The sequence below is a fragment of the Oryza brachyantha genome, chromosome 11 (genome assembly GCF_000231095.2).
Source record: "Oryza brachyantha chromosome 11, ObraRS2, whole genome shotgun sequence".
In the NCBI taxonomy this organism is placed as follows: domain Eukaryota; kingdom Viridiplantae; phylum Streptophyta; class Magnoliopsida; order Poales; family Poaceae; genus Oryza; species Oryza brachyantha.
In genome coordinates, this window is record NC_023173.2 from 11,229,149 (window position 1) to 11,255,944 (window position 26,796).

The window sequence follows — 26,796 nt, forward strand, 5'->3', positions numbered from 1 at the left end:
TCGAGCACCCCATCGCCCATCCACATGGTATGACAATATAATGATCACGTCATGGATGTCATAATTTCTTAGCATGCCGTATCTAATTCTTCTCTTATGAAAGGCCCTGCAATTAATATTCAAGGGTTTGTTGATAAGCCCATTAACTAATTACATGTATCCCTTGCGCTAGTGCTTGTTAATTGGTGTTTCTGCACTAGGAAATGATCGACTATATAGTGGGCTCTGGGTTAAGAAATAAATTGCACACGAGTCCATTTCTAATATCAGAATTAAATGACATAATTAGCAATCAAGTGCTCCTGCTACTTATTGGGATACCGGAGATGATAACATATATTGATACTCGTGAGGATCACCCAAGATATAGCACAATGTGACGGACCTATGCATGACGGAGCATCTTGTGAAAATACATCTTTACAGGGGGTACACCCCACCCACCGCCTACAAAGATCTTCACATACGTCGCACCCCACGAGCCACTTGCGAAAATGTATTTTAGTGGGCGGCACTAACACTTGGCACACAACCTGAGACTCAGACTAAACTGGAAAAACCGATCCTAAACCCAAAAGAACCGAACCCCAATGCTAGAACTGTATTTGTTGGTTTCAAGTATAAACACCCGAATTTATTTTGGGTCAATCGATTTTGTGTCTCTAGTAGCCAAAATACCCAACTAACCTGAAATATGAGCAACAATTTCAATCTTTATTCGGTTTGAGCCTAGTTGAAAAGGTGAAACCACTGCCCACACTCAGGTAGCCCACAAGAATATTTTTCTTTAAGACTATTTCAAGTTTCACACAGTAAACATACAAGTACGACATTTATTTTTTAGACAATAAAAAATAGATTATAGAATTATCTATTGGTCAAATTATCATTTCACATCCATGAACACGCCACCCACTCTAGTACCAACTGTAACGTCCAAGTATCCACATACCTATGGGACTACCGAAAATACACAAAAACCACTACATATGAACTTTTACTGAGTCACAGCCAGGACAGTCATCTTTAAAAAATAGTTAAAACCAGGAATTTCATTCAATCAGTAATTAAGAAATAGGACAATCTAGTCATGAGGTAAGTTGTTAACATATAATGAAACAAAACTCAAGTTAGAGTTTTGCTTAATTGTGGAAGTAAAAGGTCTAATTCCTGCCATGCCAATATGTTATTGTACATGCATAAAACCAAATAAAACACCTGGGTTATTATAAAATAATTAGTAAGCACAAACTATAAAAAACCATATGTATAATAGTTCACAATAAATGGGAAAATGGGAAAACATTTTCTTTCATTGAGAAAACTACAGGTTCAACTTAACAGTAGTTTCCATCACAGGCAGATTTGAATACAGATGAGATTCAATAAAATATTAGTTCCCCTCCTTGGTAGATATGCACAACTTTTTAGCATTACCGGTAAGCCAAGCAGCACTTACCGCTAGGATCATAAATGAAAAAGAATCAAATGCAAAAACAAATTGTTAAGCATGGTACTCCAATGATTTAATTAGTCGGAGAAAAACTAGGAAACATGAAACGTGAAAAACACACACCATAAATTGTCAACTTGAAAAATAAATAAATTTAATCAGAATAATATCATGGAATGAGATTCAATAATACGTAGAATCACATAAATAATTATATGTTATTAATAGAATATAAATAGCATGGCATTTCATTCACTCCATATATATTACACAAGTTTGTGATGAACTTGGCATAACCTGTATTGCCGTCTGACGCTCACACCGGTGACACCAGAACATTGCATACATCTTCTATACTAATATAAAAAAGGTATACTAATATAAAAAAGGAAGAGTTGAAATTTTTTTATAGCCACACCAACAAATATATACAGGATTTAGTAGATTCATTTTCCATATGCATATCCAATGGAGCAAAATATCTTGAAACAACTCCCTACGTAGTACACCTCCTAACTACGCTCTCGCTGACTACGCTCTCACGAAACTGCCGCGAAACGCAAGCCGCCCAGCACCACCGCCGCCCGGCGCAAGACGTCGCCGCCGTCCGACGCAAGAGGCCGCCTCCGCCCGGCGCAAGCCGCCCCCGCCCGGTGCAAGACGTCACCGGCGTCGACGGGCGCCTCCACGCCCGCGCCCGCTCTCCTGGGTGGCCCCTTGCTCCGACCGCCGCCGCAGGCTCTCCGCCCGACGCAAGACGCCGCCTCCGCCCGGCGCAAGACGCCACCGCCATTGGCGGACGCCGCCGCGCTGCGCCCGCTCTCCCAGCTGCCCCCCTGCTCTGACCGCCCGGCATAAGACGCCCCCTGCGCTCAACGCAGGCCACCGCCGCCACTCCCGGCCGGCACCCACCTCCGGTGCCCAAGCAGGCTCTCCCGACCAGCGCTGGCACCAACAAATGCTCCTGCCCCAAATCCGGCGATTGCATTGATGGAAAATGCAGTACCTTCTACACCTCAGCTATGCACAACTACAGGTAATAATAATACCAAACAATTTTTCCCCAATTTGCTTCTTTTTAACTGTGATTGTTGCCACCTTTGCAAGGATTGGTTTGCGCTATGATGATGCATGCTAGGCCGTTTGTGGGTTAGGCGGCTTAGGCTTTAAATTTCCACATTTCTCTTTCCATTTGTCGAATTTAAATTGTGACTTCTGCTAAAGTTTTACAGGAAGAAGCTGGGAGACTGAAATTTCTGTATTATTCTAATGATGGAGTTGATGAACATATGATTTGGTGTATACGCTAACTTTATTTTTTTCCCAAACAACCCGTGAGTTGTTACTGACTGCTGGTTTTTTTTTTCCCAGGTTGGTAGGCTTGAAGAATATCTTTGCCTGGTAGCTTCCCAACATGCTCAAAGAGTATATTGTTTGTCTTGTTATGGATAGGTTATTCTCACTGTAATGTCCCTACGGTTAGAACTCAATCATGAATTATTGTTCTGTGATCTGAAAGCAGTAAAGCTTATGTTGTAGGACACAGACTGAACTTTTCTGTTTGTTGGGCAATTGATTATTTCAATTGTGTCACGCTGTGCAGCATGCTAGAGATGTCCCTTTCTGCTGCATATGCTTTTGTCCTAATTCAGGTTTTGAAATTGTAGCCAAAGGTTTGGGAAAATAGCTTTTTTGCAATTACTGCTCATGAGCAAGTTAACGACTATGGGACAGATTAATGAATCACCTGAAGCAACATGCTCGAGATGCTGATGGGCTCACTCATTTCTTAACTCATGCAGATAACAATGTTGTTGGCTATTTCATAAAGCAGGTTAGACTATTTGACTTGCTCTTCTATCTGCTTTATTTCTTAAAAATTTCATTCTTTTGTGATTGTTCTCCAGTGCACCTATGAAAACACTTGAACCTCACAAAATAGTGACTTCATAGAACTAGAAACATAAAAGAATGTGTCGATGGAGGGTTTATACAGTTAATTCTAAGCATGTTGTGTCCAACATTGTTTTGCAATCTTAAAATGATTTTATCAGGTGGCAACTTTCATAATTTAACTTACCTCCTACGTCCTAACAGTTTTGTTTCAGCTATAAATCATTTCCCATAGGCATATGTTTAGCAAGAGTTCTTGGTAATAAGAAATCTTGAGATTTTAAACAAAAGAGATCAATTAGATTTTATGAGCGAAATCTTGCAGATAATAATTTGGTTTCCCTTTTTTTTGTCCTTTGCTGCTGGCAATCTTGCAAATAAACAAGAAGTTACCGATCATAGAAGTTCATTATCTAAATTTCTAAACTATATTCTATCAAGGCATTTTTCTTTTCCTTATCACGGTAAGATCGACAGAGATCTGACCAATTTTGTTTTGTTCTTCCAAAGGCCTTAAAGAAGAAATTCAAGAAGTTAAGATTGTGATATCAACAATCATGACTTCTTAAGCTCAGAGTATAAAAATATATGACAAGACAGATGTCTATAGCAAAGTTTATTCTCACTCTATAATGCTTTTGAAACAATTTCAGGGTCAGACTATTGAGGTATATGTCTACAAATTCAACAAGGATGGAATAATAGCTTATGAAATTTCTTATTTCTTGCCTCCTGACTAATATTCAGATGTTGATCCAGTCACTTTTTTTGGGCAAAGTTATCAAGTGACCTTGGTGCTTTGCAATGTCAAATGACAGATAGCCAAATGCACACAGGTAAATATCTCTGTTCTAATAACTTGAGGTATGCCTCTACTCTCACTGGAGAAAAATACAATAAGTATGCATATATGTCTAAATATTACCATCCGGTGACGAATTTAACATTGGTTTGGTGGCATATGATCTTAAAACTTGCGAGGGTCCTTTATTTAGAAATCGCATTCATGGCAGAAATCAATATGGATTGTCACAAACAATTGGCAAGTTCTTCAGTTGTTGGATCTTTAGTTCCATATCAACAATTGATATGTATCCCATAGTATAATAAGTTGAAAAATTCCAATAGCAACTTTCAGGTCAATAGAAAATAATTAGATTTGGGAGTATATATCTATGTTATTAGCGGCTCAGAATTAAGAAATCAGGGGTGTCATGAGTGTGAAATGAAGTTTTAAATGGAGTTTAAGCTGGTGTGTTGGTAGCAAATTAGTTTTGGGACTTGGGAGTATATATATTGGGACACCATTTCGTGCAATTTGATTTCAGCTGTGTTAGGATTCATGACAAAATAGTCTCCATTATTCAGAATAACTCTGCTGATCGAAACTGATTGAAATATGATGAAACCTGCCTGTAAATTAGGCGATTAAAATCTAAAATAGTCAAGAAACATCACTGAACTATTGAAACTAAATGGAATATGCTTAGAAGTAATCTGATTCTAATTTATCTATCAAGAAGTTTGTTGTACCTGAGTGAACAAGTCCCAACATAAACCAGTTCGTGTTTTTATGTCCATGCGTATGTAGCTAATTGAAATACTTTAATTCAATTCTGTTGAGAGTAATATTTTTACTAGACATGGTAATTTGACAAATTAAAGCACATATGTGATCCTTGGAAGTCGTCCACTGGCTAAAGAGCCTTTTAAATTTTATTGATGCTGACAGTTGTCAACAAGGGTAGCAAAGTAGCCGGGGCGGTAATTAAACACTTTCTCTGATTCAGTGCAAGAGGTTACTATTCTTCGTCTGTTTTAGTTTAGAGCAGATTTCTCTCTTTTGTATTCTCAGTACAATTTTTACAGATCGATATAATTCTCATAGATTGTTTGTGCTCTTCCGCTCTTTTGCCCCATCATCTTTTAGCGTATTTACTTCTAGCTTTGTACTTTTTTGTGATTGATTGGTGTTGCATTGTCTAATTTTTCATTCCCATAGTGCTCTTTTTAGGGTAGACAATGTTATCGGCGGCAGTAACTTAATAGGTGCAATGGTGTTGGATCTACTGGCAAAGACAACCACAGGTTAGTCTGCTAATGCTTTTCTTGTACTAATCCATTGGGATCTTAAGCAAGTCGTTAAGCTGTGGAACCACATCTTATTTTGCCAGTTGCACTCGGCTTTTGCCATGCTAGATTTATTTTTTCCACTCTCCAGGAATACCATAGAGCTAGCTGCCTAGCTCACCCTTAGGCCTTGAGTTGTGCTGATAGCTACCAAGCTTTTGGAGATAACAGTATGCCTATTTAACTGAGCTTCCATTTACAAATACACTTTTATCTTTTGATTTCTTTAACTATTGTTGGCCATTCAGGCCTTGTTTAGTTCCTAAAAAATTTTTCCAAAAACATCACATCGAATTTTTGGATACCTAAATAAAGCATTAAACATAGATGAACCAAAAAACTAATTGCACAGTTATGTAAGAAATCTTGAGACGAATCTTTTGAGCCTAATTAGCCCATGATTAGTCATAAGTGCTACAGTAACCAACATATGTTGATGATGGATTAATTAGGCTCAAAAGATTCGTCTAGCGGTTTCTAGGCTAGCCGTGAAATTCGTTTTTTCATTCGTGTCCGAAAACCCCTTCCGACATCCGGTCAAACATTTGACGTGACACTTCTTCCAAAAATTTTTTTAATCTAAACACCACATCAGCATACGCAAATACACGCAGGAAAAGAGAAGAAAAAATTGAAGTGGGATATCTTGGTGTGTGGAATCAACAAAGAATGGTGAAAAGCATGGAGAAGGCTGCAGTCAACTTGTTTACTGTTAGGTAAGAACTACCATGTGATTAAAACGTCCACCCAGGAAAAAGAAAGAAAGAATCTCACTGACGTTGCTAATTATAACCAATGTTTTGATCTAAGTTTTACTAAATCTTTTCATTTAGCGGTATTGGCCACTATTTAATCTATGTGAATGTTTTGTAGCCTATAGGCAATGTATTTCCATTTCCTACGGATTTGATTCGGTATGTGTCACTGTGAACCATGCGAAGATCTTGCTTTACTGTTTAATCTTGCTTGCCACTATAAGCAATAACTTGATGAAAAAGATGAATTGGGAAAAGGAATCACGACCTTGTGTTGTGCAAAAATGTAGGCCTTTATCCTAGGCAAGCATGGTCTGTGCACAATGGTTAGGAAGCCAAAGAAGTAGATGAACTTTGAATGTTTAAATAAGTACACCGGTGCTAAATAAAGTTTAAAGGGAATACACTACATGCCACTGAATTAGGATGTGTCTCCCAGATGTGTGAATAACTCAATTATCCATTTTATGAATTTGTGCCTGTTGTGATAAATTAAGTTGTTCAAAACCTGGACAATACGTGGAACCGTAGCATTAGCACGGCCATATTACTAGTTACAAGTAATAAAATAACAGTCAAAAGCTACTTCCAAGGAAACCTGAGATATCATATATAAGAGATTAATTATGCAAATAATCCCTCAATATAATCTATAGATACTCGGAAACCATAGATTTCCATAAACCGGCTTGACTGGTTCTCTAATTGTTTTAATTATAAACATTAAACCACTTAACCGAAAATAACAAATAAGTACCTCTGGACGATCTACAAAGATTTCTGTGCAACTCTTATGTTAAACTAAACTTCTAGATCAATCTCTCCTAGATTTTTAAGAAAACCGTAGTTCTTTCGGATCTGCCAACGACATTTCCATAATTAATCTGAATGGAACAAAATAAGTTCTTGTAGAAATAATGACAATGCCTACAACCTTTATTGAAACTACTTGACCTGAATCCTTACGAAATTTTACAAGATTTAAATTTACTATTTTATCCTACGGCGGAAATTTTTTGTTTAATCTATTAGTGACAAAAAAAACTCGATTTGTACTAGAAATGGATGGGCCTAGGGACTAATTTGAGGATACCCTTGTAGCGTGTGAACCCCAATTTTCATGACCGATCAAGTGAATTTCGTGAATCCATAAAAACTTCAAATTTCATATTCTTCCTCATCTCTTCTCATTGCCTTGGCTGCATTGTCGAGATCAATACAATTTACGACGTCTTCTCCTAAACACTGGTCATATATAATAAGTGTAGTCTATTTGTGATGATCTCTACACTTTCACGGTCTCTGATCAACCATACGAGCAACGGTTAGTGAACTTAAATTTTCACTCCTTCGTTTTTATTATTTTGTAAAACATCTTAATTGAAATTCAGGATGTTACGGTAATTTTGTTACAGTTTGTCAATATGCATGATGATATAAAGTCTATGCATGGGAATAGTACATACGCCATGAATATTGGTAGTACCAGCATACTTGGTCAACATGCACAGCAATGTAAATTCTACATCATGCATGGAAAGACAGGTGCTTCCTTTTTTTTTTCCTCATCCAGGGTTCTGTAAGTCGCATGGAGAAGACGATGAGCAAGTACGATTGTATATATTGGTCAATTTCTGTTCTCACAACTTTCTTGTGCATATTCCATTCACACCAACTAAAAAATATCATAAAAAGATCTAGAAAAAAATGCACATATTCTTTTTTCTCCCTATCTATTATGAACTCAAAGATTATACTTTTTATATAGGTGCGTAGTCATATTGAAAGTATATATACAATGTTTTGATAATATTTAACAGACGATGCTATATGTCCGATTAACACGTACGACTCAGTATACCACAGCCCACAATGAGTGATGTCGCAGACGCGGTTGTACGCGAGTGGTACCTCGTCGGATAGATGTACTGCAATTTCCTTGTTAGTTGGTGTGAATAGAGTGTACATGGAAAGCCATCTCTATAGGTAGGAAACCTTCCTGATTTATATAATTAAAGATTGCAGATACCGATTTATATAATTATGGTCGTACAAGACAAGTACTAAATATACATCAACGAATAGTGCCCGTGACTTAACTGCTACTGGTACTTGATAAATAATAAATGTTTTTTGACATTCCATGTCTTGCATCAAAACTGGGAATTTTTTACGGTACCTGCACTATATATGAGCCATCCATTAAGGTTGATCTAACGACTCACGTAGACTGATAGTATTGTGACTAGAGTATGTAAGTAGTGTAGTAGAAGGACAATATGGGTAAAAAATATTATGGTATTATTGCAATTTGTGAGTGTTTATGGATGGAGAAGAATGGAGGCTCGGCCGGCGGCTGATTGAGGGCGACAGCAACGATGCCTCTCTCTATTCGGTTGTTCACACCAAAATTTGGTAAATTTTCGTGTTGGATTTGGATAAGAAAAGGTGTACTCGCTGATAGAAATTTTATCTGGAATTATGAAGACCAAGGCTTGGCGGTGTAAATTTATCTATTAATTAGACTTGGTTAGAATTTTTGTTTTATCTTTAAAAGAGTTAGAGTCTGATCGGGACTTGTTTGTTTTCTTTTTATCTATTAGGAAACATGTTTCATGTTAGAGATATAGTTTGTTATTTCTTTTTATCTATTTGGTGTTGTGCGTTTTATCCGATATGGACTCGTGTCTGCCCGAGGGTATAAACATGTATGCCCAGGGTCATTGTAAACTATCTACATTAACCAATAGATCAATTACTCTCGGCGAATCGCCACCCTCCTAACCGATGTTTCAACTCCAGCAGAACTTGGTACCTGACGCGGGGCTGCATCGCTTCGATCTCCGGCGGAGAGGTAAGTCCTACGTTCCGTTGGGCCACGGTAATCACATCGGCTATATTAGGATTGTCTCGATTCAGTCCGATCTTCTAATTTGGTTATGCGATTGCTAGTTATCGTATCAGTTTTAACTTGAGTTACTTTTGTATCTTGGGTTGATCTGGTCGGCTACTTTGGATAATTTACATTAGTTTGATATTTGCTATTTGACATATTCAATCTGGTACTGTCTCGGTTAGGTCCGATCTAGTAGATTGCATTTGTCAGATGGTTTATATCAGATTGGTGTATCTTGCTCATAGTTTTATCAGAGTACCAGCCGACAAGTTATCCATCGTCGGCTCATCGGCTTGATAGCGATCTAGATCAGTATCTAGCCTGACATTGCTAGGCGTAATCTTGAACTGTCTCGGTTGGGTCCGATTTTCTATGATTATTCTTATTAATCTCGGTTAGGTATTCTATAGGTGTTGATCGTTTGTTAGTCGTTTATAGTCTATGATATTTGTCGATCTACACGTTCATCATATTTATATCAACAAAGTAGCCAGTTGCCTTACTGCATTATTTTTATATCAATCGGCTTGATTTTGTTAGATCGACAGTTATTTATGTTGCATCAGTTATGATAATTACATGCAAGTTGGGTCTAGCCGATCATATTACATGATTAATTATTTATTCCAAGTGATTCGTTGGTTTATTTATTAGTCTTATCGATCTTTATGTTTTCTATAATTATATCGTGCTCGACTGCATACTTTCTTGGTTAAGTCCGATCTATGTATGTTTTGTTCGATCTGGTTATAGGGGCTCGTCCGATCGACTAAGGTTAATAAGTAACTTGACGGATTATGCTAGTCTAATATTTAATTCGGGTCTGTTGCTATCAAGTTTCTAGCCAATCTGTGCTTTCAGCGGCCGATTGTCTCGCCTATCGGCTAAACGCTGCTACATCAACGTCCGATCGGCTGGATTGTCAGTTACTTATCGGCTTAATAGCCAATCGGCTTGTTTTACCGTTCATCTTGTCAGTTGTAGGATCAAATTAATTGGCACGCCCACGCATTCTAAGATTTAGGTCCTGCAATATAGTTGTCTAAGATTAACTCTCAGGCCTTCGTGTGTGATACGTCAGATTATTTTTGACGTCAACATCGGTGCGTTCTACTTCTTTGTTGCCAGGTGTGTTCTCTCTCTTTCTTTCTTTGCCCTATGGTTCAGCGGTAGACGCTGTGCAATTCAGCCGTAGACGATGGGCCTATTATCTCAGCCTACTTAGTAAATAAAAGAAAGAGTAATTTGTCTCTCTCCTTGTTTAAACAAATGATGAAAATACTTATTTAAATAAACGGTAATAGATGCACCTACTACATTGCTACGCCTCTAAGTAAAGGGTACCATAAAAGCACCCAAAACTAATATCCCGCAACCAAATATATTATATACACCCCTATTGGTGGTCGTGCCTTCTTGTACAAATAGTGTACGCTGATTAAATTTGCACATTCAGAGTGGTTGATGATAGGGATGGGCACACGACGATCCATGTGGGTAAATTTAAAAAAATAAAAATTAGTCCATTTAGTTAAAGTAGAACTAGCTATGGATTACCCATGGGGTGATCCTTGTCCGTCACTACTTGATGAACAACGGACTTATAGAGACCAACTTGCAACGTAGTGATCACAATGACATCAAGATGAAACATGTCATTACTAAAGTCACAAACAAAAGCATATGTCCTTGTCTTTTTGCCTTTTATATAAGTATAAGCGAGATGACTTATTAATTAAAATAATCTTGGATATTTATATATATATATATATATTTTTTCTTAGTGATATAAAAGAAAAGGCTAGAAAATACACTATCATGTAAAAATCAAGAAAACTCCAGATTCTAGTTTTAAAATTTAAAATTTGACTTATACGATTAGATTTTACTTATTCTCCTTAAAATCAAGGAAGAGAATCCTTACCAAACAGACCCTATGCTTATACAAGAGAAATGTTAATCAGCCAAAAGCCAGTTTTTCACTTCAATCCAACCAATAAAATATAAATATACTGATGAGGACATCACTCCTTCCAATGCACACGATACACCTTTGTTGGATATTCAAGGTCCAATCACTAGAGCTCGCGCGCGACAATTACATTTAGAGGTGAGCTCATTCCTCTGTTCTTCTTTCTATGATTTGGAGAATAGATTGCAACCTAATGACTGTATTATCATTAGGAATCATGGAGAGGATCATGAAGGACGTTCAAGTCAAGGTGGAGGCCCAAACCAATTCGACTTCGATCACGGTTCGGAGTCCACGATCAGTCTGCACTAAAACGGACACCCATGTCGCATACGTGCTTGGATTGGGGCGTTCTTTATATGGATGGAAAGCTAAGAAGATAACCTTTCAAATGGATCTGGTCCCACGTCGAAATTTTTCCGAGTTAACGGGAATCGACCGAACAAGTTGGCGTCCATAATCTATCCTGGTGCTGCGTCACCGTCTTTGGGCCTTTTGCCCATGTATCATGTCTGAGTCCATTAGGGACGCATCCAGGGGGGTCTTGCACGACTCTAGCCTATATATATATCAATTTGAGTTTTGCTTAGATTAATCTTTCAAGAACAGTTTCGCCGCTGGTTCGGTTTGTAAGACCCCAACTCGTGAGTTTAATCATTCATCTGCAATTTTGGTTGCTTTCTTTCTTGTTCTTGTTTGTGTTCTTCGATTCGCAAACAGGGATTAGCCTTCTTGGCGAGGCCATCTGTGTTCCGGCACAGTGGTAACCAGAGGAGACGTGGTGCTGCGATTGCAGGGCTCAAGAAGCTGGATCGACGTGTGTCGCGATTCCGCCCAAATCGATTGTTTATCAGAACCTTTCGGAAGACCGGGAACCCTAGCCCACATCATATACCCTACCTTCAAGCAAATATTACCCACCTATGCCATTGGGTATACCCTTTTACCTCATCCCCACCTCTGGTCCGAACTCTTGACGCTTACAACTATCTAGGTTTTGGTGAGAGGGTCGACAACGTCCTCCTGCCTATATGTAGATTCTGAGCACCTCGTCCGTTGCCCTCTAGTGTCGGCGTAGGCCCCAACCGCCTCCTCCACCACTACTCAGTTATATGCGCCCCCTAGCACCTCCATTGCCACTCGCTCCGTCCCACGGTGTCACCGCCGACACCCAACCGCCGCTGTGCCCTAGCCTATCGGTGCTGCTGAGCACCTCCACCACCCCCGGAGGCCCCCTTTGTCCCCCTCGACGTCGTCAACACCCTAGCATTAGCGCTGCCCCTAAAATAATTTTCCTTTTAATAAATCATGGCTAGCAATATTTTTCTTACGTTTTTTATGCCCTAAAATACTATCTAGAATTTGCGGAGCTCATGAGGTAATTCGAATAAAACAAACTTTATTTTAGTGATTATAAAAATGACAAACCAATGGCTTGTCGTGTGAATGTTGGGCCTACGAGTGGGGCCAGGTTGCGTCCAAGGTCTCCTGGGGCAACTGTCGTAGACAAAAAAGAAAAAAAGTATAATGTGAGGTGATTTTTTTAAAATATTGGAGAAAAGGCTGCAGTTTTGAGGATTTTGTTTCTGGATGGTACAGTTATCAAAAAATGTCAAACCAATTGCTGGAAGTATATTTTGTCAGGAAATTAATTTGGTGTACCGACGGCTATTTTATTTCTTCGATAAGTTGATTCTTTACATCCATCGATGGCATTTTACGAACATGGTGCTTTTCATTGATACGTTTTGGATTCTCTTGAAGTAGTTTGGCAACAGACTATGCTGCCTATGAAAGATTTTTGTCCCCGCGGTATTTGTTTCTTATTCACTCTGTCCAAATATATACTGGATATTTTATATTTAGAAAGATTAAAAAGAATAAAAATGGCTAGTCTACGCCTTAATGAGTGGTTGTTTATAGACGAGTAGTTGAGCGGTACAATAGTATGATATTTAAGTTAACAAGTGATGGATGTGATAATAAGCACCCGAGAATACTTTAAAATCCCTTGTATATTTGTAGGGAGGGAGTATTTATTTCATTATACTTTGTTGTAAAATATTATGTTTCTCTTAGGCTTTCCCCTAATCGCGGCTCAGTATGACCCTTAAAAAACAAAACAATAAAAAATAATTGTTCTGTTCTTCCCAAGCATTGTAGAAAAATCACACGCTCTTCGTACGTATCTTCTCCTTTATAATTTCCAATGGAAGAATCCACTCTATGTCGTGTTGAGGACATGCAATTGATTTTCCTCGGCAAAAAGAAAAAGAAGGGTACAAGGCTTAACATTTCTGCTATGGTGTGTGAGAGAGTGATCATTAACCTTTTGTATTTCTCGGTTGGAGGGCATATGCACACTCAGTTTTCCATTAAAACAATTAAGTGACCTACAGTATTAAAACAATTAGGTGACCTACAGTATTAGTGCAAACTTCTGAGGTTTTCTTATATATCATCCAAAATTTTATATTCCCTTTTATACCACCAAGCAATTTTTTTTAAAAAAATCACAAGATAATGATGGCTCCCAAGCGCACGATTCCACCTCGTCTGCTCTACATGCTCCACCTCTATTACTCCACACGTGGTGTTGCCCCTCTCAACTACTAACTCCGTTCTACATTATAATTATAATATAAATGTTTGACTTTTTGGTTGTAACGTTTAACCATTCGTCTTATTCAAAACTTCAGTACAAATTAAAAAATTATAAGTCATGCTTAAAGTTCTTTTGATAATAAACTAAGTCACAAGTAAAATAAATGATATTTTCATAACTTTTTAAATAAGACAAATGATCAAATATTATAAGTAAAAAAGTTAAACATCTTACATCGTGAAACGGATGTTGTACTTTATTGGGTGCATATACCAGTGTGTTGCTTGCTGATCACTATGCATGGATTTCTCACTTCTCTTTTTACACTAATGCGTGGATGTTAATTGTTATCAACCTTGGAACAATATTGTCTTCTCAACTACTGATCCATTGTATGATCCAATTTAACCATTGTATTAATTGTAATTAACTCATTAAAACAATATCCCAAATTATTATAATATAATAATATAAAAATATATGTTTCTTTGTGTTTGATTGAAACATTTCACTAAGTACTCTGAAATGGTACTATTTTTTCAATGTTTTGATGTTTTAGTCAATGTTAATTTTATGTATTTTCACTTGTGTTAAACCAAAATGTTGTGCTACATTTTTAGCAAGTATTTTGTGATGTTTCAATATGTACAACTCAATGTTCCGTTATGTTGGATTAAAATGTTACACTCATATTGTTCCATGGCCATTACAAAGAAGCAAGAACAAGATGTAAAATCGTACTCCTTTGCAATTTTTGATGTTTTGTGTTTGTGTTGAATCAAAATTGTATGGTATTTTTTATGTTTGTTTTGTTCTCGAATTGATGGATATTCATGTTTTATTTGATAAAATTATATTTTTCGTACTATACAATGAAAATGCCATCAGTGAAGAATGAAACATTTTTCATATGCCATAAAACACATTTCTGCAGGATCCAAAATACATTCATGTGATATATTATTGTAAATAGTTAATTACATCAAATACAAGACTTCAATCAGATTACAAATAAGAAAAATATTTTAAAGAAATCATGATTTAATGTTTTCTCAAAGCTCACAAATACCATACACATACATATTTGCACTTCTCTCATTGTGCGCATGACTGGTCAACCACTAGCTAAGATTCTATTTGTGCATGCAGCCATGCACATGACTGGTCAAACGGTGTAAACAAATGGGAAGTTAATAAGATGGTAGGATTGGCACCTCATCTTTCGCATCTGATCGGGCGCCCAATCCGTATCCGTAGGCGTGTCCGGAAGTATATACTATCTCCGTTCTATTGACGTTGTAGGTGTGCCTAAATTTATTAATTGATGAACGTATTTAATTTATGTATATGTCTAGATTCATTAATATTCATATAAATCTAGATAAGATTAAAAAAGATTAGAAAGTATTAAATAGAACACCAAAACTCAATTTTCTACCCAAATTACATGTACTGAATAGGAGAAACTAACAAACCAAAAATTAATACAAATGTACATGTTGATCCCGTGCAATTGACCGGATGATTTTCCAACTGGACAAATCAGGAACACGAGTTATATTAAGATCCATGAGAAAATTTAACAAATAGTTAAACCACCGTTAATTTTGGTGATAACCATCTTGTCCATTTATTCCGACATTTTAAATTAGCTGAGAATACAAAATTACGAGGACAGTTGCTGATCGACACATAATACATGTCAAAGATAAGTTTCACTAGTCGTCGTCGTCGTCAGGCAAAGCACCGGCCTTGGCGCCGACATTGAAGAACTCGATGATGACCTCGAGCGGTAGCCCCTTCGTCTCCGGCACCTTGAGCGCGACGAACACGAGCGCCACGCAGCAGACGACGGCGTAGAGCGCGAACACGCCGGCGAGGCCGACGGTGCTGAGCATTACCGGGAGGCTGTACGTGACGGTGATGTCGCCGAGCCAGAAGGTGAGGGAGCAGATGGCGATGCAGAGGCCCCTCACCCTCGTCGGGAAGATCTCGGAGCAGAGGATGTTAGGGATGGGCCCGAACCCCATGACGAAGCAGCAGAAGTAGACGATGACGCTCCCCGTCGACAGCGCCGCGTGCGCCGTGGTAGCCATCGGGACGACGTTCGCCACCACGAGGACGGCGAGGGACGTGATCAGCACCGGCAGCGTCGACAGCAGCAGGCTCCGGCGGCCGGACACATCCATCAGTCGCATCGCCAGACCGATGCTGGGAAGCATGAGCAGCGTGGTGAGGCCGCTGATGAGAATGGAGGTCGAGTCGGCGCTGAGGCCGAGGCTAGCGAGGAGGACGCTGACGCCGGCCTGGTCGAGTATCTGCGGCGTGTAGTAGAGGACACCATTGATGCCGGAAAACTGCTGCAGGATCTGGATGGTGACGCCACAGAATAGGGCGTGGCGGACGCCGGGCTCCAGGAGCTCCCGCCACACAGGAACCGACGACGCCGCCGCCGCCACGGCCTCCGGTGGGTTCGCGAACGCCGGCTCCGTCGGGCTCTGTCCGATTAGAACATCCTTGGTGTACAGCATCGATCGGCTCACCAGCGCTGCCGCATGGACGTACTGCGACGACGGAGTCTCGCCGCCCCTGTTGCCACCCTCGCCATTGGCCTCCCCCTCTTCGTGCAGATACATCCGTTTCACGCCACCGCGCTTCACGCCGTCGGGACCCACCTTCTCAGTCCACTTCCATGCTAGCTGCCACCCACCGCCGATGCCCATGGTGCTCGCCGTCTCCACGCCACCACCTGTCACGCTGCTGTGCCGTCGCATCGTCATCTGGCTTGCAGCCTCACCCTTTCCCTCCACCTCGGTGCTCTGCCGTGATAGCAACGGCGCTTGCAAGCCTTCGTCTTCGTCGTCTTTGCCATCGTCGGACATGTACTCCTCTTCCTCACCCGTGGCATTGTCCGGAGGGCGGATGTTCTCCTCGTCCCAGCCACCGGGCCTATCAGCGACGCTCAGCATGCTACCCAGGTTGGGGAACAGCGTGCTTCCCCTCATGCTCCCGGCGGCGCCGGACTCAGGCAGCCGCTCATGGACACTGCCCAGCAGTGCCACCACCGGATCCTTCAAATGCTCAAACATGCTGCCCTGTCGCGATGCCTGTAGCCCCAGCGAGCTCCCAAGCATGCTGCCGCGGCCGCCGGCGACCGGCTGTGCCACCCATGACAAGCCCTGCTCCGGCCCGTAGAGCGTGACCGTGTCTCTCGGCTGCTCGTTCTCACCAGCATCGCCCTCGGATGGACCGACGACATAGTCCTCGATCTCGGTGTCACCGCCGGAGCCCAAGCCTTCAACAAGCAGAGCCATCTCGCCGGAGACATCCTCGCGGCCACGGAGCATCTCGAGGACAGCCCTGGCCTCCTTCATCCGGCCCTTGCTGACGAGCCATCGTGGCGACTCCGGCAGGTAGAACACGGTGACGAACAAGTAGAGCAGCGAGGGCATGAAGAGAACGCCGAGCATGATGCGCCAGTTGGGTGACGGTGACAGCGTCATGGCAAAGATCATGCAGTAGGAGAAGAACATCCCACCGGAGCCGGTGAACTGCGGCAGCGTGTTGAGCCGCCCGCGGATCTCCGGCGGCGACGTCTCGGATATGTAGACCGGGACGAGCGTGACGGCGAGGCCGACACCAAATCCATCAACAAGCCTTGCGAGGAGAAGGACATACACGTTGGGTGACCACAGCATGATGAGCCCGCCGGCGAAGTAGAGGAGGGACGAAGCGATCAACATCGGTCGCCGTCCAACAATGTCGGAGACTGGGCCGGAGAAGGTGGTGATGATCGTCGCACCGATGAGCGACATTGCAACGACCAGGCCCTCGACAGATGGCTGTGTCTCGAGGTGGAACTCCCGCTTGATGTAGAGCACGGCGCCGGCGATGGTGGCGTTGTCCCATCCCTGTAGCAAGTTGCCAATGGCGGCTGCGATAGCCACCAACACGGCGCCCCTCATTGATGATCACCGGCCGTCGTCAATCTGTCTTCACACACAAATGGCATGAATCACAAAAGTGTATGTTTCTAAGCTATTCGCTTCTATTGGTTTGTTTACGAGCAGTTGGGATCTCGAGTGAATTTTATGGTTTACATGCATTGTCATGCTAAAAATTGACAATTTCTAATATATTTAAGTCAAACCCAATAAAAGCGTATATAGAAACTAATGGCTGCATGTCTCTGAAAATCATAGTTTGTTATGTTTAAATAATTTTTTTTCTTCAAAAATCACTCGGTTTTATGGTCAATCGTTTATATGCAGACACAAGTTTTCTGTGGTCTCGCGTCATGTTCGCTCGTAAGTCTAGCCACCCAAATTTCTCTTATAGTACTTTAGTCAGAAAGTAAAATTGGTGGCTCTCCACCAAAGGCTGCACCTGAGGTAGAGCTGAATAGCATGCGTGAGCAATTCTTGAGTGCACGTATCTGACTCACAAGTAAAAATGCATGCACTGACACATGCAACACAGTAATAACAACCAGTGATTAGTAACACAATGGATTAACTTAAATGATTTCAATATTTTCCGTAAATTGTTTACTATTCTAGGATCCAGCTATATTGTTACATTATTTGCATTTAACCCTTTTCAACAATCTATATAATCATATTACGCTGAAAATAAATGCATTTAAAATCAATTGTGTTGCAATGATTTTTTAATGTTGCAGAGAGTGTTGTTTATATGTTTCGGTATGCATTTTTCTGATATTTTGCGAGTATGTTCATAGATATTAGAGGTGGTCTTCTTTGAATGTTTACTCCAACATTTTTATGATGTTCACTCGATGTTTTATGTATGATGCAAAAATTGTTGTTACCCAAAGTTATCGTACAGCCCGTCTCCAGATTTTTGACGCGTGGGCAGAAAAGCGATCGAACGGAGAGATGCAAACGGCTTTGTCCTGTGCGTGCGATCTGAAGCCTGAAGCCAGGCTCGCTCACCACGGCTAGCTTGCTATCTCGTGGGTGGCTTGCTCCCTCACGGCTTGCTTGAATCAGATCACCCCAAAGAAAACCACGATCAGTGCTAGATGAGAGGGACGGGTTATCTTTCTACGTCACCGTGGGCTGTACCAATCATGGATGCCGCCGCCGTCGGCATCGCCACAAGAACTACCACTGCAGCCACCATTGTACAAGGCGATGAGAAGGATCCCATCGCTGCTGCAGCCACCATGGTACAAGGCGATGACAAGGATCCCGCTGATGGGGTTGTGTTGCCCTTGTCTTATCATGCCCTAGCACACGCCATGGTTTCTATACCCACACATGTGGACGTTGCAATCGATGCTCATCATGGTGGTGGAGAGAAGAAAATACAGGTATGGTTGCCTTCTTTGATTGTCATTCTTTTTTGGTTGATATCACTGATCGGTGGCCATATGACAGACTACACAAAACTCCGAGCAAATGACAATGGAAGTAGGTTTTGTTGGCACTATCAATGATAATGATAACACCGATACCAGCAGACTCCATTACACAGAACATGAAGAAGTGGCAGATGAAGCACCATATAAGGTATCATGATAATAAATTTGAGTGCAAGTAGAATATACCATATTGTGGTAATATAAATTTAATTCTCAATTTGTCGTACAACAGTTAGATGATAAACTTGCCCAAACTTTGATCGTTCCTCGTGTTGGAATGGCTTTTGAATCAGAGAACAAAGCATGTGAGATGTATAACACCTATGCTGGAAAGATTGGGTCCAGTGTCAGAAAGAGCCAGATCAAGCGTCGATCAGATGGAACTATATATAAGAATATATAGTTTGTTGTAACCAGCGACAACGAGAAACTGAGTCATCACATGACACTACTAGAACGGGTTGCAATGCTTGTGTTCAGTTTAGTGTTTGTCGAAGTGGATTTTGGACAGTTCAAAACGTTGTACTTGAACACAATCATTATCTTGTTAGTCCAAATAAGTCGCATAAGTTGAGGTCCCAATGACGTGTTGTAGAGGCATATAGGCAGTTAATTGATCAGATACGGGAAGCCGGCATGAAGCCTGCTTAAGTGTATGAGTTAATGGAGGAGTGGTATGGAGGAGCTGACAAAGTGCCATTCTCAAAGATGGATTGCAACAATGAGGTCGTGAGCGCAAGAAGTACTTAGAATCGAATGACACACAAGCACTAGTAGAATATTTCAAGAATAAGAAGATTGAGGATCCTGCATTTTTATGCCATTCAAATAGACAAGGAAGATGAACGGATAGCTAATTTCTTTTGGGCAGATGGTCAACCTATTATGGATTATGCATGCTTTGGTGATGCCCTGTCATTTGACACCACTTTTGATACTGATAAGTTTGAAATGCCTTTTGCTCCACTACTTGGGGCGAACCATCACAAGCAGACAATAATTTTTGGTGTTGCCCTATTTTTTAATCAAAGTATTCAATCATTTGTTTGGCTATTTGAAACCTTTCTAACAGCAATGTCGGCAAGCATCCAAGCACAATTTTCACTGATCAAGACGCAGCTATTGCAGCAGCGATTGCTTTTATATTCCCAAGTACAAGCCATCGTCTTTGCTTGTGGCAAATTTATCTAAATGGGGGAAAACATCTCAGTCATGTCATTCATGAGCATCCAAATAAGTTTCTAGCTGATTTTAAGAGATGTGTCTATGAAGATAGATAAGAGGATTACTTCAATAAGATGTGGCATGACTTGTTAAGTGAATATAAGCTTGAGGAGAACGCATGGATGTCAAATCTTTATAATTTGAGGGGGGAAGTGGGCTATTGTCTTCCTTGACTCTTTTACACCTGATATGACCTCGACTCAAAGGAGCGAAGGTATGAATAATGTGTCCAACAAAAGGTTTCGTAGGAAACTCGGTCTATCGGAACTCCTTGTGGAATGTGAGAAGGTTGCCACCAGTCTCCAGGAAAATGAGTTGGATGCAGATTTTAAGTCACGACACTTGAATCCAATAACTTACACCCAAAATTTACCTATGTTGAGGACTGCGGTTAAATCATATACGAGGCAGATGTATTTTGGAGTTTGAAAAAGAGTTTAAAAACCAATTTTCATTGTCATGTAAATTGTTACAAACTGAGGGGTCAATCTTGACCTTTATGGTTATGCCTATGGAGTCTGCTCATGAAGCAACAATTATATTCAACACTGGAGATGTGACAATTACATGTTCTTGTAGAAAGTATGAATCGTTGGTATGTATACACTTAGTAAATTGCAATATAGTTTCTATTACAAATTTTTGAAAAATGCATCCATGTCTTATAGGTACACTGTGCAAGCATGCCCTTAGAGTCCTCAATGTGAATGATGTTTTCATTTTGTCATCTCAATATATACTCAATAGATGGACAAAATATGCGAAAAGAGGATTTTCTATTGAGAAACAAGGAAGCAGCGAGAAGGAAACTTTGAAGATACATGCTGCACGTATCTCTCGAAAGGCGACATCCATGGCATTGAAGTGTTCCATATCAAAAGAACTTCTTGATGATTTAGAACAAGCCATAAATAAGTTGGACTTGGAAGTAGATAGTTCTATAATCAAGATGCAAGAAAAATCCCATGAGGTTCATGTAGTTTCATTTGATTGTGTTGGACATACATTAAATGGTGAAATATCGTTTAGAGTTCCTCAGGTGGTGAAGGGCCCAAAGAGTAGACGATCGAAAGATGTCGTCGAAAAGAAGAAAGGGAAGAAAACAAGAGGTGCTCCAGAGAAAGGTGATGCTCTTATTCATTATATGTTGTTCTAGTTGATTTTTTTTTTTGCCCTCTTTTATCTTATATTTCTAATCTATAGGAAAAGATGCAAATAGTACAGCAGAAAATATAGAGGATGGTGCTGAATGTAAGACATATTGCTTAGACTGATAATTCTCTTTTCATAATTTATTTACTTACAAGCAATAATTTGATAATTTTTGACACACGGAATTCATGTTGGTTCCACTGAAGATAACAGTATAGTGTCAAACTTTGGAAATTATGTGTGTGGGCAATCTTCCACCATTGCTCCTCCTCATCTCCAAGGCGGATATACAAGTCTTTTACTTGGAGTTCAACAAAATTCAACATTGTTTTTATCTGCTAAAAAGTTATATTTTGATGAATAACATTTGATGTAACCTATAAGTAGAAGGATTTTTTGGATGGATTTAGGTGTGTACATGAAGCTATACTGTTTTACTATGTTGCAGGATTTTTTGGATGGATTTTTGTAGCTATATATGAGATCTGAAATCATCTTTACTGTTTGAGTATGATCAGTTTCTACGCATCACACTCTAGATTCGACCTTCAAGATATCAGATTACATAATATTCTATTTTTATTTTTATAAGAGATTTAGAAACAATCATGATTTCTTTAGAACATCTACCACTGTGTATATTAGAACACACTGAATTTGCTATATGTATTTCAGATACCATGTAATACATTGTACAACTTACAAAAGGATCTGAGTTATCCTAGCACACTACTTGCACACATCCACCATTTCACAATTTACATATTACATTATCCTAGCACACTAGTTGCAGACATCAGATCCCAAAATGACTTCCTTCATATTACAGGACAGTAGCAAGACTGTTGAGTAGAAAAAGAAAACAATTCATACATAAAGCTACACATTTGTTCTCACTCAAACAAACATGTGATGATTTGTTTATTTCTGATGGCCATTCTGTGATTGAATAGTTGAAACTTAAAAATAGCGGTTTTTCAACCCTTGATAGTAATCTATACACCATAATCAATTTTGACCGCTGCAATATTTGAGTAAGCCACAATACTAATAGTGAGAAATCCAGCGAGTAGACAACGACCCTCTGACCCAATAATTATGAATGACTAGAGTTTCATGATTAAGATTTTGCCAGGGAATGACATAGATAACATCATCTTTGAAATAGATAACACTACTCAAAAGCTTTAGCTTACTTAGATCCCACACTTTTAAAATTATTATTACCTGCAAATTATGGGTGATAGAGATGAGAATACAAAAATACTATAAACAAATTACTCTCAAAATAGCTCTGAAATATTTGATAAAATTTTCCTCATATATCCCAATCGCAAAGAGTGTGTTTGTAAAAATGCAGTAATGAGCAATGCAGTATTTGTTAAACCAGACTTATTTGTGCATCAAATCTTACAGCAACAAATAAATAGGAAAGTATTTATTTTGTTGGGCAAATGTTTGTATAGGAGTCGATTGTTACACCTCTGTTGTATAAGAATTTTCACATGAGGCTTATAAACATGGAAAATAGAGGTCGACACATTTTTATCTTAGAGAGTTTGCTGACTCAATGGAAACGTTTGTTGGTCTCACATCACCTAGTTTAAGTAAACTAGGGCAGGTTGACTTAAATGAGACCCCCACAATGCAAAAAAATAGGTTATGTGAACACCGTGATGGCTTGACAAAAACAGTTCATTGTTTAATCTTATAATCCTAATATATTTAAGAGGTTACGCATAATAAAAATAGACAATTTCTAATATATTCAAGTCAAACCCAATAAAAGCGAATATGGAAACTAATGGCTACATGTCTCTGGAAATCATTATTTGTTATATTGAAAAAAAATTTCTTCAAAAATCATTCGGTTTTATGGTCAATCGTTTATATGCAGATCCAAGTTTTTTGTGGCCTCGCGTCATGTTCGCTCATAAGTCTTGCCACCCAAATTTCCCTTATAGTACTTAGTCAGCAAGTAAAATTGTTGGCTATTCACCAAACGCTCTAGTTAAGCCAGCTGAGGTAGAGTTAAATGGCATGCGTGAGCTATTCTTGAGTGCATGCATCTGACTCACAAGAAAAAATACATGCACTGACACATGCAACGCAATAATAGCAACCACTAATTAGGCCCCGTTCTTCACCCCCCTCTAAGTTAACTTATCACTCTCGTTTTCCGCGTGCACGCTTTATGAATTGCTAAACGGTGTATTTTTTACAAAAAACTTCCATAGAAAAGTTGTTTTAAAAAATCATATTAATATATTTTATATTTTTTAATAATTAATATTAATTAATCATGTACTAATCTATTAGTACGTTTTTCGTGTCGGGTAAGTTAACTTACCTCACACCCCCACGAACGCGGCCTTAGTACCACAATGGATTAATTTAAATAATTTCAATATTTTTCGTAAATTATTTATCTATTCTAGGGTCCAGCTATATTGTTACATTATTTGCATTTAACCTTTTCAACAAGCCATATAATCATATTAAGCTAAAAATAGATACATTTAAAATCAATTGTGTTGCAATGATTTTTTAATGTTGCAGAGGGTGTTGTTTATATGTTTCGGTATGCATTTTTCTAATATTTTGCTAGTATGTTCATAAATATTAGAGTTGGTCTTGTTTGAATGTTTGATCCAACATTTTTATGAAGTTTCACTCGATGTTTTATGTATGATGCAAAAATTGTTGTTACCTAAAGTTATAAACAAGAATATGAATAGTCAACAGGAGAAGATTCCCCTCGCGTATCCAAAGTGAACCCCGGAGTGGAAATGCTCAAATACTCTAACAATTATTATCTAATTTATCTTCGTCTTAAATGGAGGGGGTACGAGCTTTTATAGCCCCAGACTCCACGAAGTTACAGATATAACCTTTGATCAATATGTAATATAGAGTATTATTTCAGTAATTGCGAACTGTCGCCAATAACAAATGGCTAGTCCAGCAATCTTGGAGAGAATATTTCGTGAAAGAGTGGCCAAGAAATTTCTCGTTGGTCGTCATTAGGCCTTCCTCCTTTCACGCCCTACTCATGTGACATCATCTCCTCATGCACTTACATACTTCACCTGAAAATACAACCAATCGATTGGGCATCTCGAGTATATGCATGAACGAAATGCGCATAGTATAAGGGTAAATCAAATACCTCTATGTGCTAGTAGTAAAATACACCAACTTGCCAGTAGTCAAATACCGACATGCTTACTACGCACTTAGGGAGACTAGGGGTAAGTTGACCCGTACCAACATGGCAGACATCTCAATATTTAATTTTGAAAAAAAAATATTGAGACGTCACTGATCATCTTATCAAATTATAGTCTGAAATACAACTTATACGGGCAGGAGCAAAAAGAAAATACTTTTAGGCAGTAAAATAAGTCGGTTTCACCCGTTTAGAGGGTTAAGGCGCGGGGAAAAAATAGTTCGAGGGAGTTAGATATTTTTTAGTTTTATTCCTAATGCCACTTCCATGTTTTGTTTTTTGCCTTTCTGTTATTTATTTATTTATTTCCAGAGCTGCTTCCTCCCTTTTTCCTTTTTTCCTCTTCTATGTTTTCCTTTATTACCTCCTTTTTTTTAATATTCTCAAGCATTTACTTTTCTAGTTGGGTGTCTTGCAAGAGGGAAGTAACTCTCTCATGCATTTCTTTAGCCTATCCTGTTTGTCCATTAAGCCCTTTATACTTACTTTAAAGGGCGAGTCAAGTCGAGATGTTGATGAGAAAGGGGTGAGTCTCGAGGCTAAACAGTGCTCTTTGAAGGCTACTACGCATTCTTATGGACACACGAGTGTTTCTCTTAATCGGCGCACAACAATCCCATATCAACAAATAAAATATTTACCACCTTCTTAAAGTGTAATATTCACTACTATTGTTTCTCCCCTTCGTTGTACTTTGACATAAAAAAATTACCATTACTGCCAAACAAATAAATATATATAGGTGATACTATTACTGCCAGTAATATGTTTACTAGCTTTATCTTCTCGTGTGCACAATATTTGTACTCGTAATTTATTTACCACGTTTTTGAATATAAAAGGACAAACGTTGTAGTAAAATTTTCCAGCGCAACTTAGTCATTTTTTTACCTTCGCACTAGCATGGTATCACTTATCTCAAATGGGCTTAAAGCCTCATCTCTATTGGATATCATCCCCATAAATCAGCAAAGGTCACTAATGTACAAACATCTTAATCGGGCACAAGGCCATCACGCATAGATGTATAGCGCCCCCAGAAACAACGAAAAGAGATAATTTTGCAGTATTTGTATCGATAAATGCAAAATTAATTGTGTAGTCTGTGTGGCTACCAATTTACTCCTGATCCCTGGCTACAATCCCAGGAACATCATAAATAGTACCTGCGACTCCTACTTTGACCACTTCGCATATTGGCTTTATATTATCTACGGCGTCAACCATAAGTTTGATTACATCGCGTTCAGTTCGAGCTAGGCGGTGAAAAGTTTTATAAACAATAGCACGAACTCTCGTTCTTTTACCATCGATCATGCGAAAGTTTACCAATTTCTTGATCAATTCTTTTTGCTCACCATCAAAGTCCCCCATATAGCTGAGAATTTCCGAGCAATTGGAAACCGCTTTCGATGACGAGGCCGATAAATTGATATTACGCGATCGTTACTGTCCATCTTTTTAAGCTCTGCTCCCGAAAAGAGAAAGGAGACTGATCTTGACGTCGGCGTTGGTTTTTCCAACGAAAAACAAGAGCTGATCAGCTCGAATATGGATGAAATTTCAATCGCATAAGCAGGTCTTAAAAGCAGCAACAGATAATAATCTTCGTAGAATTGGAATCGATGCTTCTAGCAGCTGCTAAACAACTTTACAGATAGAGACACTTGGTAGTGATACCATAACAAACCTAAAAAATTAACAACATTATTATCCTCTGTCACACTATTCGTTTATATATATCTACGTGATACTCGTGCTTTTAGATAACTTGTGGATTAATGAAGCTTGAAACAATGCTATGGCCACCGGTTTTTTTCTTCTTCTGAATTTCGGAGAAAACATCAAAGGAATTCTGTCAAAAACTTGTAATGAACTTCAAGCATTTGTTGTTTTACCAGCGGCAGTGTAGTTTCGTTTGCATCAGGGGGTAGGCAGTAAAAATGTTAAAGTAGAAAGTGTGAAATCATTGTGTTGTCTCCATTTAAATACAAGTGATGATCAATCGGCACGGCTTATTTGGGCACATACAAACAAAAGTTTCTCATTGTCGTCTCTATCGCTGCATGCTCGTGGACGCGAAAGAGAATAGGAGAGAGAC

The 26,796-nt window shown here is 39.3% G+C and overlaps 1 protein-coding gene and 2 long non-coding RNA genes across 3 annotated transcripts; 2 read left to right on the forward strand and 1 right to left on the reverse strand.

The window, feature by feature from the left end:
- The first annotated feature begins 1,980 nt into the window (after positions 1–1,980).
- LOC107305289 lies at positions 1,981–6,436 on the forward strand. The gene is made up of 5 exons (XR_005812784.1): positions 1,981–2,489; positions 2,825–3,287; positions 4,000–4,182; positions 5,349–5,434; positions 6,091–6,436. It is a non-coding gene; the product is annotated as an uncharacterized LOC107305289 (long non-coding RNA).
- An 8,828-nt stretch (positions 6,437–15,264) lies between these two features.
- LOC102711926 (monosaccharide-sensing protein 2-like) lies at positions 15,265–17,781 on the reverse strand. Its single transcript, XM_015842299.2, has one exon. The coding sequence runs from the start codon at positions 17,667–17,669 to the stop codon at positions 15,423–15,425; it is 2,247 nt and encodes a 748-aa protein (XP_015697785.2). The 5' UTR covers positions 17,670–17,781; the 3' UTR covers positions 15,265–15,422.
- Positions 17,782–18,924: 1,143 nt separating this feature from the next.
- Positions 18,925–21,847, forward strand: LOC107305271. The gene is made up of 4 exons (XR_001551406.1): positions 18,925–19,039; positions 19,107–19,238; positions 19,323–20,909; positions 20,983–21,847. It is a non-coding gene; the product is annotated as an uncharacterized LOC107305271 (long non-coding RNA).
- The last annotated feature ends 4,949 nt before the right edge of the window (positions 21,848–26,796 follow it).